Here is an 18,182-nt window from a genome sequence, read left to right as displayed (position 1 = left end):
CTGTATTTAAATGCATTTCTAAAATACCATGCTAATATTTTAGAAGTGGGTTGCATATGTATTTAACAACATAGATTAATAGAGCATTTCCCATGATTTCTGCATGGATATATCAATCAATGTAACACTAAAACGTTGCGTTCGATTGGCCCGCGGTACAGTACATATATGAAACCTAGCCAATATGATTTAAGAAACAAACTGTGGATTTATCTACTCAACTGATGGAAAACGAATTTGTCCAATTTCTTTAAACTGTTCCTATGTACGCGTCCAACTACACTAGACTAGGACTAGGTACGTTTCATAGTCCTTTTTATACACTTGCACATGTTCCTTCTCATACCACACAAGAAACCCAGTAAAATCCAATATGACATATGATTTTTTTATAGTGACCTCCATCCTTGTGTATTCATTATTTCATGAATGAATTGTGACGCGTTTTGACGAGCTATGACGTAGTAACTATGTTGGGAGAATTTGTGTTATAGACGAGAAAATATTAGTTTAAGGAAATTTAAGGACATTCCTTAAATCATAGTTTGACCAGCATCATGTAAATGTGAAATTTGGCGGTATTTGATAAAAGCAAAACCACCCATATGTGTTGATCTGACGAGTTTTTTGCGCGGATGGAAAATATCAATAAAAATATATATTTTCTTCCGCACAACAAACTCATGCATTCCGACTCGTCAGATCAACACATATCGGTGGTATTGCTTATTTAACGTGTATAACACTCGGTAAGCTTTGTGCAATTAACTATTAAAATTTGATCCCTTGTCTCCTGAACACAGTGTTGAAAAAAAAATCAGTCGTTTACCAGGGTAAATATATATGACAGATTACAACCGCTAGACCGTGATTTGACAGTCTGTAGTCATCCAATACAAGAGGAATTTATTTCGATGCATTGAACTTCCACTATTAATGTTAATGGATGGGGAAAAGAATCAAGCAGTTTCCCCATATATATTATTTCATAATCTATGCTAAAAAATTCAGTCAATTTTCATATCTCTGTCCACTTGGTAAACCCACTGAATAAGATATTAGTTATATTTAAAAATATTAGTTCATCAACGTATCGAAGTCGGTATTGCCGTTTTATATACATACATGAAGAATACAGCAAATTGAGATTTTTTATTAGAGCTGCTGGTTAATCACAATGATACCTACTTTTATTTGATGATCGGGGGCCCAATGAATTATATTGGATAAGAGAGAACATGGTAAAATTGACATGGTCCACTAAAAACAATAATTATAGAAACAAGTGCGATCCGCTGTATGCTTTAAATTCCAATATGTTGCTTTTATAATATTTGATTACGCAAGATGTCAGTAATTGTTATGGATTGTTTAATTCATGAAAATGTATTGTGTGTCTACTTTGCACAAATATTTGGTCATTACTATAATACAACTTTTGAAGTTCATGATCAATATTAAACAGTACTTAAATTGTTGGCATGTTTGTGTAATGCAATAAAACAGTAAAATATTACCGTTATTCTCAAACATTACACAGAAGCAAATACATCTCATCCAAGATATGTTTGAGACCGATATATATATCGTATACTCACCATATTTGGGTCAAACCCGTTGCTCAACAACAGCTTTACGATGTCTGTATGCCCAGTAAATGCTGCCAGTTCCAATGCCCTGCACTAAAACAAATCGAGATATTTTAGTTATATTAGCCTACATGACATAACACTAGACATTGAATATTCTATTAGTCAGATTTAAGTAATTTTAGTTTTTCAACGTATCGGAGAAGGTATTACCGTTTCATTCACATACATAAAGAATACAGTAATTAAAAAAATCAGAATTACTGGTTAAGCACAATGACACTCACTTTTTCTTAATAATCAGTCTTCCGATGTTTTTTTTATAGGAAATGAGATAACGTGGTAAAATGGACATGGTCCCACTAAAACAATAATTATAAAAAAAAACATACGCTGTATCCTTTAAATTTCAATATGTTGCTTAACTTGTTGGCATGTTTATGTCATTTAATAAAACTTTAAAAATATTACTTTTCGCTCATTATTAAAAAAAGCAAAAACATGTCCTTAACGATATGTTTGAGACCGATATATATATCGTATACTCACCTTCCTCGGGTCTGACCCGTTGCTCAACAACAGCTTTACGATGTCTGTATGTCCATATAATGCTGCCATTTCCAATGCATTGTACTAAAAAAATCAAGGCATTTTAGTTACATCAACCTACATTACATAACACTAAACTGGAAAAAAATGGTATGATAGAAAGTATTGATAAAGTGTTCAATGATGAGGGCCTGGATGTGGCAATTCATCGGACTCAACATCATCAAGTAAAACAGCAAATTTAAAGTCTGTACTTGCTGATCAAGGATTTCTATTCATAGTAAAAATAATTATAGTTACGATCGTATAATGAAATAAACTCTAAATCTACTAAACTATCACATCGTTAAATGTATTACAGGTGGATAAAGTAGAACATACGCCATTCTATGTATACAGCATTTCATTCCTAGATACTATTAACAGAGGTTTTGACAGAAATGTACTCAAAAACCATTATAGTATATCAAACATAAGTGTGATACAATTCAGTAATCCTCATCCTCAATAGTAAATATTTCGGCGCGAAACTACAATGACTCATTGTAAAATTCAATCAAACCAAGGTTTTACACGCGGTTATTTCAGCTTAATAGTTATTCTTCAACGCTAGGAGTCCATACATATGTGTGTATTTTCTCAGCATGGATACATGTAATCGACAATAAAATTGATATATTGTCACCTGATTCACAAGTCTTGATCAAGCTCGTCAGATAAACTTCTGATCATAAGAGGGCCTGGGCGTTGCTGCGGACAAGGGATGTGTCAAAAGGAAGGGGTCAAGTCGCGGTATTAACACACAAAAAAAAAGAAGTACCAAATCAGGGTGAAAGCTGAACCTGGCAGCGACAGGGGTACTGTAGATGTATATAAAGCATATATAGACAAAAGACCAGCTCGCTGCTAAGCTGATGCCGATCACTTCTACCTAGTCTCGGTCATACACACAAAAACGCCACAACAGAATGACCAATGGTGTCTTAGAGTACATGTTCAAGCAAACATGATTGCAAATGTGTCTTCGCGGTCGGTCAAGTACTGTGTAAATGCGCTCAACATCAACAGAATGCATTAAGCCAAACGTATGTCAAGATGAATCAATAACTGGTGGATTAAATTTTTCAGTAATGTGACCATAACATTGAGGCCTACATAAGTATATGAACAAAAAATCGTAACTGTTTGCAATACAATTGATGTGTTCACTCACTGTCTGTTTTGAAAATGCATGTATACCAAACTTACAGATAAATTAATTCCATTATGCAGTAAAACCTATATCATAAATTAAACTTTCATCATTTGATTCTGATATATTGATTTTTAATGTTTACACCACGAAAAGTAAAGTACTAAAAGTTTTAGTGAAATTGTCAATCACCCCTGTGCTTTGTTGACAGGGATATCCCAACAATTAGTATAAGTTTTTTCACATATATAGCACTCGGGAAGCAACGTGCTATAAACTATTAGCATTTTTATCCTCGAATTAAGATATCTGCTAAACACAAGGTAGAACAGCTTTATGAGTTGTTTACCGTGAAAAATATCAAAGCTCATAGGCGCTAGATCGCGATTTGACAGTCAGTAGTCGTCAATACAATCGGCAGTTATTTCGATGCATTGAACTTCCACTATTAATGTTATTCAATGTCAAAAAAACAATCAAGCCTGGTACGTTATATATATCGCAACAATTGCAACATATTTTCTGCCAAAATATTTCAATCAATTTCCATATCGCTGTCCACTTCGCAAACCAATCGAAGAGTCAGAAGAGGTGAACGCTGACGAAACGGACATGGATGGTACCCACAGGAATGAAATATTAAAATGAGATATTGAGCGATATTCATACGTGAGTTACTCTTTATACGTTATACATGGTCTATAGCAAATTGAATTGCTCTCACATGCAGACACTCATTACGTGTTATATCAAACAAAACCATAACAGGTGTTTGAAAGGGTTCATCACGAAAATGGTATTCCGGAAAACTTTTCAATTTGTAGTGCAGCACATACATGACGTTATCTGACTGCTCAATGGGATGACACTATTTACATTGGTAGACCATTTCCCACCCCACCGTGTAATCAGAAAATACATGTTTTGGGTTTACTTGTTTTAAGAAATGTTCTGTTTTTATATGCTACAACATCAACTAGAATTCTACCATGTGTCCATCTTCTTATGTATGTCATAATTGGAACGGAAGTCGAAGATCGATGTTCCATAGCAATGTTATCATATAGTATTAATATACTAGCAGTGCCAAATTCGAAGACATCATTCGTACTTCAAATTCGGTTATATGTCTATTGAAAGTGACAGTTAACATATCGTATCGTATCAATCATCGAAACTTCATACATAGATTTTCCACTTGTGTGACATTTTCATTACAACAAACTGGCCTATGACGTCATCAAATTGTCCCGTTATGTCTTATGGTGTACACGTGAACCACAGCCAATCAGGAAACCATAACATTATATCACATTTTTTAATGATTGCGATATTTTATTGAAGTTTAAGAAATATTACGTTGATAGACAAAAACAACTCACCAAATTCTGATCTGCTCCATGGCTCAACAACAGTTTCACAATTTCTGTATGACCATTCCCAGCTGCCTTTGACAATGCAATATCTGAAACAATACACATCCGAAACATTGTACTTCAAATTATGTTATATGTCTATTGAAAGTGACAGTTAACATATCGTATTAATCATCGACACTTCATACATTAAATTTCCACTTTTGTGTGACAATACCATTACACAAACTCGCAATGGCGTTATAAACTTAACCATTACGTCTTTGGTGTACATCTATACCACAACTAATCAGAACAGAGTTATACGTGGATGACAAAAAACAACTCACCAAATTTTGATCTGCTCCATGGCTCAACAACAGTTTTGACAATTTCTGTATGACCATTCTCAGCTGCCACGGACAGTGTAATACCCTGAAACAAAACATATCCGAGTTTTTAAAAGGTGTATAACTGCAGAAACTAATACTGAGTGTTTTGAGGTATATCAAAGTAAATTGTCGTTCGACAGCTTTTGATTACAACTAACGCCAATACATACTGGTAAGGATTGCTAATTTTGTTTCTTACATTAACAGGATTAAGAAAGTTAATCCCGTGCAAATGAAACGAACACCGAACACATTCATTCCGATAATAACTTCATTCTTTGGACGTTGTTGATTATCGGCGAATTGAAAATGCAAATATCTTTATTATCATGCCTATTCTTACGTTAAAATAAATCTTGAATATGCATTTAATTTCAGGCAGAATCCTGAGTAATATATATAAAACGATAATGTTATTTTTCTTGAAAAAATATACCAGAAATCAACATTTGATCTTTCTACCACGTTGGGATTTACAGTTTTACAGAACAATTCTTGTTTGAATCTTAGAATATACTGATCAGCGAAGCAAGTCGGTGTCTCTGTTACATAACCAGACAATTGTCATGATACTAGCCTACCTAATTTGTAAATAATCCATGGACAAAGTTGACAACTACTGTACGGGTTGTTAAGTAGGACAACTTCTGTTTGTGTACGGGTACTAGATATGGTATTGTACGAGTAGTTGAGATTGTTCATTTAATCATAATCTGTTGAATTTGTGTTTTTTAAGTGGTGACGTTTCTGTAGCTTACATGTACTAATTTGTTTCATTAATTAAAACAAACACATGCCATACACCTTTTAGATGAAAGCATCAAGTTGTAATATTAGTCACCGGAACTCCTTATATAACTACGTAATCTCAAAATAATAGAACTATGTTAGGATATTTTGTTAATTATGAATCTATTGAACGCTACGTATCTTTAGTAGCAATAAAGACGATACAAAAAATCTTGCTTCTGAAGCCCTATATGTGTATCCAGATTAAAACGTGTCAAAGAGGTCACTTTACAATAATTGATTAATAAGTGTGAACATGTGAAATTAGATTTTAGACCACTGCTTAGCTTCTCGGTTTGACTTAATATGTACTCTCTTTCTGGCACAATCCCTATTTTTAAATCTACCCTATCTCGAATTGCGTATATACTATTGTGTTGTATAACCTATTGATTACTTTTCCCGATTTCTGTGTGTAAACATTATAGCACATACAACTTTAGGACTAGATTAAAAACATCTAAAACAACAATTGTTTGTGTCTATCATTTTGAACAACTTAGGCAACAACTACATCATCCGATGGTTTAGAGATCTTGAACGACAAAGCTGTCAAATCTATTGATGAAAATATCATGGTTAACTGTCATGTCATTTTTTTTACATAATGAAAATCCAAATAAACGAATTGAAAAAATACCATCCGATCAATTCAACAAAAGCATATCAAAATTTTAATTACATGTACGTAAGGAAGCTGGCAGTGAGTACCAGAATAGCAATATCCGATAAATGATGTTCGGTTCATTGGAACGGTGCTTGAAAGGTCATTGATACGGATCGAGTTTTATTATCAATTGTCCTGTTCTCATGTGTTAGAAAAACCTTAAAAGCAATCAAAAGGATTTACAAAGAAAGGAATTGAACATATATGCATAACGTCTGATATAATTATAGATTCAGAAATAAATGAATTGGCGACTGTAAACAACTGGGGACAGCAATACGTGAGGACCTACTACATACACAGTCTAATTTACTAACATGCTTCAATTTAAGGGAAGGGGAAACAAACAGAAAATTATGCTGTGGAAATATTCAGCTGAAATATGACCAAGGACCTGAACAAGAGGTTTAACAATTTAATGAATATCAAACAAAAAACTAGAGCCGCTATCATCATAAATAAATGAAGAATAAATCCAGGTTTGAACGTTGAACCCGAAGGTGACAGGTGTACTGTAAATGTACATAAAACATATAAAAAAATGACCAGCTCACGTCCGTGACGATCCCGTCCCTTTTACCTAGGCACAGTCACACAAACCAAAACGCCACATCAGAAGGGTCAACGGTGTCTTAGAATACATATTCGATCAAACATGATTACTATTGTGTATTCGAGGTCGGAGCACAACTACTGTGCAAATTTGGCTCAACATCAACGGAATTCGTTACGCCAAAAATATGTCAAGATGAAACATTAACTTGTTGATGGAGCTTTTCAGTCACGTGACCATAACATTGAGGCCTACATAATTATATGAACAGAAATGTAGTTCGTAAATGTTAGATATGCAATTGATGTGTTCACTCATTGTCTCCATTGGTAATGCATGTATACCAAACTTACACATGATTAAATTAATTGCAGCTGCCTTTGACAATGCAATATCCTGAAACAATACACATCCGAAGACATCGTTCTTCAAATTCGGTTATATGTCTATTGAAAGTGACAGTTAACATATGGTATTAATCATCGACACTTCATACATTAATTTTCCACTTTTGTGGCAATACCATTAGACAAACTGGCCATGGCGTTGTAAACTTGACCATTATGTCTTTGGTGTACATCTATACCATAACTTATCAGAAGCAGAGTAATACCTGGATGACAAAAACAACTCACCAAATTCTGATCTGCTCCATGGCTCAACAACAGTTTCTCAATTTCTGTATGACCATTCTCAGCTGCCTCCGACAATACAATATCCTGAAATAATACATATCCGAAATCGAATACATCGTACTTCAAATTTGGTTTAACGGGTATTGAAAATGACAGTAAACATATCGTATTAATCATCGACACTTCATACATTAATTGTCCACTTGTGTGACAATACCATTACACAAACTGGCCATGGCGTTATAAACTTAACCATTATGTCTTTGGTGTACATCTACACCACAATTTATCAGAAGCAGAGTAATACGTAGATGACAAAAACAACTCACCAAATTCTGATCTGCTCCATGGCTCAACAACAGTTTGACAATTTCTGTATGACCATTCTCAGCTGCCACGGACAGTGCAATACCCTGAAACAAAACATATCCTAGTTTTAAAAGGTGTATAACTGCAGAAACTCATACTGAGTGTTTTGATGTCTATCAAAGTAAATTGTCGTTCGACAGCTTTTGATTACAACTAACGCCAATACATATTGGTAAGGATTGCTAATTTTGTTTCTTACATTAACTGATTAAGAAAGTTAATCTCGTGCAAATGAAACGAACTCCGAACACTTCATTCCGATAATAATTTCATTCTTTGAACGTTGTTGATTTTCGGCGAATCGAAAATGCAAATATCTTTATTATCATGCCTATTCTTACGTTAAAATAAATCTTGAATATGCATTTAATTTCAGGCAGAATCCTGAGTAATATATATAAAGCGATAATGTTATTTTTCTTGAAAAAATATACCAGAAATCAACAGTTGATCTTTCTACCACGTTGGGATTTACAGTTTTACAGAACAATTCTTGTTTGAATCTTAGAATATACTGATCAGCGAAGCAAGTCGGTGTCTCTGTTACATAACCAGACAATTGTCATGATACTAGCCTACCTAATTTGTAAATAATCCATGGACAAAGTTGACAACTACTGTACGGGTTGTTAAGTAGGCCAACTTCTGTTTGTGTACGGGTACTAGATATGGTATTGTACGAGTAGTTGAGATTGTTCATTTAATCATAATCTGTTGAATTTGTGTTTTTAAGTGGTGACGTTTCTGTAGCTTACATGTACTAATTTGTTTCATTAATTAAAACAAACACATGCCATACACCTTTTAGATGAAAGCATCAAGTTGTAATATTAGTCACCGGAACTCCTTATATAACTACGTAATCTCAAAATAATAGAACTATGTTAGGATATTTTGTTAATTAGGAATCTTTTGAACGCTACGTATCTTTAGTAGCAATAAAGACGTTACAAAAAATCTTGCTTCTGAAGCCCTATATGTGTATCCAGATTAAAACGTGTCAAAGAGGTCACTTTACAATAATTGATTAATAAGTGTGAACATGTGAAATTAGATTTTAGACCACTGCTTAGCTTCTCGGTTTGACTTAATATGTACTCTCTTTCTGGCACAATCCCTATTTTTAAATTTATCCTATCTCGAATTGTATATATAATATTGTGTTGTTTAACCTATTGATTACTTTTCCCGATTTCTGTGTGTAAACATTATAGCACATACAACTTTAGGACTAGATTAAAAACATCTAAAACAACAATTGTTTGTGTCTATCATTTTGAACAACTTAGGCAACAACTACATCATCCGATGGTTTAGAGATCTTGAACGACAAAGCTGTCAAACAATCTATTGATGAAAATATCATGGTTAACTGTCATGTCATTTTTTTTTACATAATGAAAATCCAAATAAACGAATTGAACAAATAACATCCGATCAATTCAACAAAAGCATCTCAAAATTTTAATTACATGTACGTAAGAAAGCTGGCAGTGAGTACCAGATTAGCAATATCCAATAAATGATGTTCGGTTCATTGGAACGGTGCTTGAAAGGTCATTGATACGGATCGAGTTTTATTATCAATTGTCCTGTTCTCATGTGTTAGAAAAACCTTAAAAGCAATCAAAAGGATTTAAAAAGAAAGGAATTGAACATATATGCATAACGTCTGATATAATTATAGATTGAGTAATAAATAAAATTGGCGACTGTAAACAACTGGGGACAGCAATACGTGAGGACCTACTACATACACAGTCTAGTTTACTAACACGCTTCAATTTAAGGAAAGGGGAAACAAATATAAAATTATGCTGTGGAGATATTCAGCTGAAATATGACCAAGGACCTGAACAAGAGGTTTAACAATTTAATGAATATCAAACCAAAAACCAGAGCCGCTATCATCATAAATAAATTAAGTATAAAACCAGGTTTGAACGTTGAACCCGAAGGTGACAGGTGTACTGTAAATGTACATAAAACATATAAAAAAATGACCAGCTCACGTCCGTGACGATCCCGTCCCTTTTACCTAGGCACAGTCACACAAACCAAAACGCCACATCAGAAGGTTCAACGGTGTCTTAGAATACATGTTCGATCAGACATGATTACTATTGTGTCTTCGTGGTCGGAGCACAATTATTGTGCAGATATCGCTCAACATTAACGGAATTCGTAACGCCAAAAATATGTCAAGATGAAATATTATCTTGTTGATTGAACTTTTCAGTCACGTGACCATAACATTGAGGCCTACATAATTATATGAACAGAAATGTAGTTCGTAAATGTTAGAAATGCAATTTATTTGTTCACTCATTGTCTCCATTGGTAATGCATGTATACCAAACTTACACATGATTAAATTAATTGCATGTAATACGCATTAAAATTCAATGACACTTTGATTGTAATATATTTATTGTTTGATGTTTACACCACGAAAGTAAAGAACTTAAAGTATTTTTTTTGTAAAATAGTCAATCACCAGAGTGTTGTAGACAGGAATGTCTCAACAATCGGGATAAGTTGTTTAAGAAGTATAACGCTCGGCAAGCATCGTGCAATAATCTATTAAAATGTTATCCTCGAGTCAAGATACCTCAGCGTACTAAGCGCAGAGTAGAACAATTATTTTCAGTCGTTTACAGTGTTAAATATGTATGGCAGGCTAGACCGTGATGTGACAGTCAGTAGTCGTCAATACAAGCGCCATTTATTTCGATGCATTGAATTTCCACTATTAATATTATTCAATGCGAAACAAAAACAATCAAGCATGGTACTTTATATATATTGCAACAATTGCAACATATTTTCTGCCAAAATTTTTTAATCAATTTCCATATCGCTATCCACTTCGCAAACCATTCGAAAAGTCCGAAGAGGTGAACGCTGAAGAAACGGACATGGATGGTGCCCACAGGAATGAAATATTAAAATGAGATATTGAGCGATATCTATACGTGAGTTACTCTTCATACGTTATAAATGGTCTATTGCAAATTGAAATGCTCTCACATGCAGACACTCATTATGTGTTATATCAAACGAAACCATAACAGGTGTTTAAAGGTATTCCGGAAAACTTTTCAATTTGTAGTGCAGCACATATTTGACGCTACGTGACTACCCAATGGGATGACACTATTTACATTTATGGACCATTTCCCATCCCACCGTGTATTCAGAAAGTATATGTTTTGGGTTTACTTGTTTAAAGACATGTTCTGTATTTATATGCTACAACATCAACAAGAATTATATCATGTGTCCATCTTCTTATGTATGTCATCATTTGAACGGAAGTCGAAGATCGATGTTCCATTATGATAGTAATGTTATCATATAGTATTATATACCTAGCAGTGCCAAATTCGAAGACATCGTACTTCAAAAATTCGGTTATATGTCTATTGAAAGTGACAGTTAACATATCGTATCAATCATCAAAACTTCATATATAGATTTTCCACTTATTTGATATAAACATTATACAAACTGGCTATGACGTCATTAAATTGTCCATTATGTCCTTGTTGTACACGTGTACCACCGCCAATCAGAAACCAAAACATTGTATCAAATGTTTTTATGATTGCGATATTTTACTGAAGTTTAAAGAGATATACGTTGATAACAAAAAAAACTTACCATAATAGGGTCTGCTCCACTGCTCAACAACAGTTTCACAATTTCTGTATGACCATTCTCAGCTGCCTTAGACAATGCAATATCCTGAAACAATACATATCCGAATACATTGTACTTCAAATTCGGTTATATGTCTATTGAAAGTGACAGTAAACATATCGTATTAATCATCGAAACTTCATACATTAATTTTTCACTTGTGTGACAATACCATTACACAAATTGGCCATGGCGTTATAAACTTGACCATTATGTCTTTGGTGTACATCTATACCACAACTGATCAGAAGCAGATTTATACGTGGATGACAAAAACAACTCACCAAATTCTGATCTTCTCCATGGCTCAACAACAGTTTCACAATTTCTGTATGACCATTCTCAGCTGCCTCGGACAATGTACTACCCTGAAACAAAACATGTCCGAATTTGAAAATGTGTACACCTGTCGAAACTAATACGGAATGTTTTGATGTCTATCAAAGTAAATTGTCGTTCGACAGCATTTGATTACAACTAACGCCAACATATACTGGTAAGGATTGCTAATTTTGTTTCTTACATTAACTGATTAAGAAAGTTAATCTCGTGCAAATGAAACGAACTCCGAACACTTCATTCCGAAAATAATTTCATTCTTTGGACCTTGTTGATTATCGGTGAATTTCATTCTTTTCCAAACACAGAAATTAATGGCTTAAATCTCATCATAAAAACATTCTTATGTCGCTTCAAATACAGAACGTGTTGCCCAGAACTGGCAGTGCAGTGAATATGTCATCCGGTTGCTCTCTTTAGCAGTGGTCCGGTTTCGAAGAAATTGACGAATGCTGAAAATATCAAACAGTTGGTATCTATATGCATAATCAGAACTCCATTTCAAACCTTTTAGACCTAAATGTCAGTGATTTTGGAATGTAACCAAATGTTGCATTTCGTCTGGTAATCAATTGCAGCTAACATTTAAATTTCAAAACATATCTAATTTAAATATGACGTGAAACTCAATCCCTGCGTCTGATACCGTCACATAACACGAGGCTTTCGGTGCTCAATAAAATGTTTTCAAAATTGTATCAAGTTACAGTTCACTAGAAAACATCTGTGCTATTCCTGAAATGTGATCACGTTATAAATGGTCTATTGCAAATTGATTAATGGATTTTATTTTTTTTCAAAGTTAGGAATTCATACATATTGGTATATTTCTTCAGCAGGCATATATTCAATTGGCAATTAAATTGATATACTGTTATCTGATTCACAAGTCTTGATCAAGCGTGTCAGATAACCCCCAGATCATAAGAGGAGCTGGGCTTTGCTGAGGAAAAGGGATGCGTCGAGAGAAATGGCTCAAGTGATTTGACAGTCAGTAGTCATCCATACAAGCGTCATTTATTTCGATGCATTGAAATTCCACTATTAATGTTAATTGATGGGAACAATAATCATGCATGGCACTCTATATATCGCTTCAATTGTTACATATTTTCTGCCAAATATTTCAATTAATTTTCATATCGCTGTCTACTTGCAAATCCATTGAATATTCTTTTAGTCAGATTTTAGTAATTTTAGTTCTTCAATGTATCGAAGAAGGTATTACCGTTTTATATACATAAATGAAGAATACAGCAATTTAGAATATTAATTAAAATTACTGGTTAATCACAATGACAACCACTATGACAAAGATAGTTTTTTCCTTTCAGAGCAAGCTATGAAGAACGTCGTAAACTAAATGCAGAGATCATTTGATGCAGAAAAATCCGTAATGATGTATGAGTATATCACGTTAATAATTCCACGACTTGTGGTGGAATACAGATATTATTCTAGGTATGCAGCATTACATCCCTAGATACCATTAACAGAGGTTTGACAGAAATGTACTCACAAGCTATCATAGTATACCAGGCATAACCAGAAGCGATTGATGCAGTGTCTACATTAAGTACATCGTCAACAGCCGGCGGTATATATAACCGTGTGCTAAGATTGATATATTTGTCTACTCACAAGCCATCATAGTATACCAAGCATAACCAGAAGCGATTGATGCAATGTCTACATTAATTACATCGTCAACAGCCGACGGTATACATAACCTTGTGCTAAGATTGATATATTTGTCTATATTTTGCAAGGGGTGATTGGTGATTAATACCTAATTGGAACAACGGTCATCGGAAACAGATTTTGTTAGATAAAGGTACATACATGTACTGTTAATAACAGGAAGTGTGATACAGTACAGTAAACTTCATCCTCTATAGTAATATTTCGGCACGAAACTACAGTGACACATTTCCATCATATGTAACAATGGCAACAGGATTAAAATGAAACGAGACATCATTACAGTCCTAAAAACATGTTTTGAAAAAAATGCCCGAGGGGTACATTAAAACCGATTTCTTCTCCCCCACTATACGACTTATTTCATCTTCAACTGTATTGTCGGTGTTAACTGCATTCCCGACCCCTACATTCACTAAATCACTGTGTATCTGATTCAGCAAATATCATTACACTAAAACCTTATGTTCTAAAAATGTCATATACAAAGTTTTATGCTTTCTTCATAAATCTTTTTTGCCAAAAAATCAGCCTTTGCCGTTCCACTATAATGGAAATATCAATAGTAATTTTAATACAAAACATAACCATAAAATATTGTTGATAATCATATCATCAAACTATGTTTGTTTTGTTTTTTTTGCTAAATATGCATTTCCAATCTTTGGATTATTGAATGTTTAATATATAATATCTCAACAATTAAAACATAAGAAAAGTATCAAAATTCCTAAAGTTACAAAAAGACGCCTTCGTGTGAATGTGTAAACAATCGGAATAAGTCAAGTTGAAATATGTGTCGCAATATAGAACAATGTATATGTTACACAAACATTACAATGAATAACCATTGAACGCGACATTAACCAACATGAATGAGGCATGTACAAGTGTAAGAACAATGTAACTATATATCCTTATATAGAATAGGGGAGCATGGCTATTGTTTCAAAATATAAAACCGTGTTTATATTACCAATTCTATTTTCATGTGATAATGAATACGTTTCATGTTTATTCAGAAATTCCAACTAGGCCAGTTACATCATTAATCCTATATCCTATTCGATTTTTTGTTTTTGTTTAACTGCATGAAGTAATAAGCATAATTAAATAAGAAAAAGGATATCTTTGTGGATTATTTCAACAGAAAAGAAACTATACATTTGACTGTGTTCTTAACATAGTGCTACAGGTGTGATTCTCAGTTGTAATCAATATGCTTCTCTGCATATGTAGGTATGTGGTGAAACAAACAGCACTTAGTTTTTTATCAATGTTCTATCGCTCTATGCTCTGACAAATAGTTTATCATTGATTGTTCACAAATGTATAATTATTTTTTCTTTGTTTTCATACCAAATCTGGCTTTCTGATTGGCCAATATTTTTTTTTGCATACCACTATGAAAAAAATCCGAGAATGGCGCAAAATCCCGACGTTATCGTGACGTCACAATAGAGACATTGGCGTTGCGTATTTAAATACTATAATGTTACATTTAAACATTCTTCATTTTATCAAATAGAGTATAAAATTAATTATAAGTATTTATGTCACTTTTTTAAATTTTATCGGGGTATGAAAAAAAAATGTTTGCAAATTTTTGTGATTCACACAGTTTGCATTTTTTTTCATATCCCGATAAAATTAAAAAAATAGTGACATAAATGCTTAAACAAATTCATTATTTGTAATATCAAATTTCAAAACTAAAATAACTGCATCCATTTCATTTGCTACTATTCATTATAATTGTTATACATTTGTAATGAAGGAGAATCGTTTGTATATATACATGATAAAAGGTATAACAAAACATTTGTAAACCGAACTGTTTGGTCATCTAGTGAAACATTACATTTGTGTGACCTCAAACTGAGTCAACAAAAATCTACATTATCGACCCCATCGAAATGTTATACTTGTATAATATTTAAACATAACAAGATCACACAATCACCATTGATTTTGTATTTTTGATTTGATATATCCTCAAACATTTAAGGATTGATTGCCAATTTTGTAGCCTGCATTGATTGACGAAGAAAGTTTATTTTGTGCAAAGCAGTTCAGGTACCATTTGCACGATATTAATTTTCTTCATTAGCCAATGTAAACAGCAACATTGATAATCAATCCTTATATTTACGATAACCAATTCAAATTGCCGCTATTGCAAGAATGTCTAATTTTAAATATTCGGTATAACATTATTATACATATTTGCAACATTGTATCAGTTATCGTATATGTATGCACAGCCGTGGAACAGCCGCCAGCCAGTTTTCACGTCACCACGGCAACACAAAATATAGTTCCGAAAATAGCTTCATTCTTTTGGACTTTGTTACGATAAAAAACGACGATTTTGAAGTATCATTTTCACGTATAATAATTATTGGATTAGATTTTATCAATCGTCGTGTCGTTGAAAATAGACGTCAGGCCTAATGTCAATGCAATTAGCATATTAATACATGTACATGAAATTTGAGCGTATTTTCATAGAGTCTATAGTTTCTACTTGTATGTCACCGTACAAATATCGTACCGATTGGTGTTCGGTTGTGCCTAGGCCTAGGTGCGTGGTGAACATCAATGCGCTCGGTACAGTAGCCTTATCCTACTGTAAGTTAGGCCTATGTTCAGCATTTTAAGGGGGCTTCGGCGTTTCATCAAAGTACTGTAGACGTGTATATTACTGACAATTTCTAATACCAATTTATCAAGTTTTTCTGTTTATGCTTCTAATTGTACAACGGTATTACTAGTAGACCTCATCGCGGAAAGTACATACCCCACCTAGTTTTAGCGGTTCAAAAATAAAATTCCTACCAACTCTGAGAGCGCTAATTGTCCTTTCAGAATCATTTTAAAGAACACTACAGATTGGCCTTCAATGCAAGTACATGCAACACAAATATATTGAATAAAAACTTAAATCCATGATATAGGCCTATCGACCATCATGCTGACCGATCGATGGTGGACGGCGATCGATTCCAATTATTCTTTTCTATTCCATGTTTGTCAAGTTCGTCAGATGACTGCTAATGTCATTGGACCTCTTCTGCCAAAAATATTCTAGCATGATCACGATCTGTTAAATTTAAAAACGATTTATCTAATAAAAAATACAGTGTTACCTCCTCGTTTTTTCTTTCTTTCTCGTCCATTTGATCCATCATATTGGATGACCCTATAATGACAAGATATTCTTATTCCTTTGAGAAATAAGTACTGCTTTTTCAATCATATTGGTTATAATTTACTCAGTGGAAATTCGTTATAATATACTTACTCTTTTAATGGTCTCTTCCTACATAAATGTAGATATAAATATCGTTGTGTGATTCGAACCATGATCGAATATGGTCTTTCATCTCGAGGCAGCAGCAGGTACAAAAAAAGCGGCAGCAAATTATCATTTATGTTTGTTTATCAAACACTTTCGTACACATGTTATACTGCTGTTGTTCAGCGGTCCATGGATCTTGAAAAACCCTCATCGGAGGTAGAACGAAAATGTGATGCTGATATTTCCCTGGTTACCACCTATCCGTGCTCCTTCCGGATTTAGTTTTCTCCGTATTTTTCCTCGTTCTTGTTTGAGTCTTGAAATGCGTGTATGCACTCCCGGTGATAGTATATCAACCTTCTTTACATTAATATGCATATTTACTGCATAAAACGGCAAATATTTTTTTTAAAATCTCATATAGACCTACCGATACTAGTACTAGTACATGTAATAAGTATTTCATTTTGCCGCAATACCTGTGTACTCTCTTTTTAGTTAATCTCCGCTTACTAATTTAGCTCCAGACACAGGGAGCAAATTTCAGAAGATTAACGATAAAGTGTTTGTTTTAAAACGAAAAACAATAACTTACTCTACTTACAATAAAATAGGTACTGCTGTGAAAACCACGTGATGGTTGGTTGTGTCAGTATTTGATGTTATAAACTTAACTGCGTGAAATGATGGGTTGAAATCGAAATGTAAAACTGAATTGGAGCACGAGGACTGCAAACCAACTGTCTTCTGTGTCTGATTGATATTTCAATATTCGTTCTAAAGCTAGTTAACTAAGAATAACTTTCGCGGAATGAGACATATAATGGAAATTCCTATTGATATAGGTGGTGTTGCTATCGATATTCGTTCATATAAACATTCACAATTTTATTAGGATCACGTGACCACCGACAGTTGGTTTACGGTATGTTCCAGTTATATTTAATATGTTTTAAAGAACTATATTTTCATTTTGTGTGTGTTTATTGTTGTAAACAATGATTTATAATGCATGGCAATAACATTAATTATAAAACATTGCCATGGGC

The 18,182-nt window shown here is 33.6% G+C and overlaps 1 protein-coding gene across 1 annotated transcript; it reads right to left on the bottom strand.

Moving 5' to 3' along the window:
• Positions 1 to 2,315: 2,315 nt before the first annotated feature.
• Positions 2,316 to 17,526, bottom strand: LOC138305735 (ankyrin repeat and SOCS box protein 3-like). Its single transcript, XM_069246015.1, has 8 exons — positions 16,982 to 17,526; positions 12,077 to 12,160; positions 11,754 to 11,837; positions 8,051 to 8,134; positions 7,722 to 7,805; positions 5,036 to 5,120; positions 4,713 to 4,796; positions 2,316 to 2,395 (listed from the first exon to the last, which is right to left on the bottom strand). Exons 1-8 carry the CDS (start codon positions 17,021 to 17,023, stop codon positions 2,316 to 2,318), a joined length of 627 nt encoding a protein of 208 aa, XP_069102116.1. The 5' UTR covers positions 17,024 to 17,526.
• Between the last annotated feature and the right edge of the window lie 656 nt (positions 17,527 to 18,182).

Source organism: Argopecten irradians, chromosome 13, assembly GCF_041381155.1.
Source record: "Argopecten irradians isolate NY chromosome 13, Ai_NY, whole genome shotgun sequence".
Classification (NCBI taxonomy): Eukaryota; Metazoa; Mollusca; class Bivalvia; order Pectinida; family Pectinidae; genus Argopecten; species Argopecten irradians.
Note: the sequence above shows the minus strand (reverse complement) of the source record. Positions and strands in the feature narration are given on the sequence as shown.

Bases quoted from the DNA above. Each gene is read 5' to 3' on its own strand.
- LOC138305735 (XM_069246015.1), bottom strand. From the start codon at position 17,023: ATGATGGATCAAATGGACGAGAAAGAAAGAAAAAACGAGGAG. The intron at 11,838-12,076 runs GTGAGTTGTTTT...GTATTGTTTCAG, and splicing joins ATGGAGAAGATCAGAATTTG to GATATTGCATTGTCTAAGGC. The intron at 5,121-7,721 runs GTGAGTTGTTTT...GTTTTGTTTCAG, and splicing joins ATGGAGCAGATCAGAATTTG to GGTATTACACTGTCCGTGGC.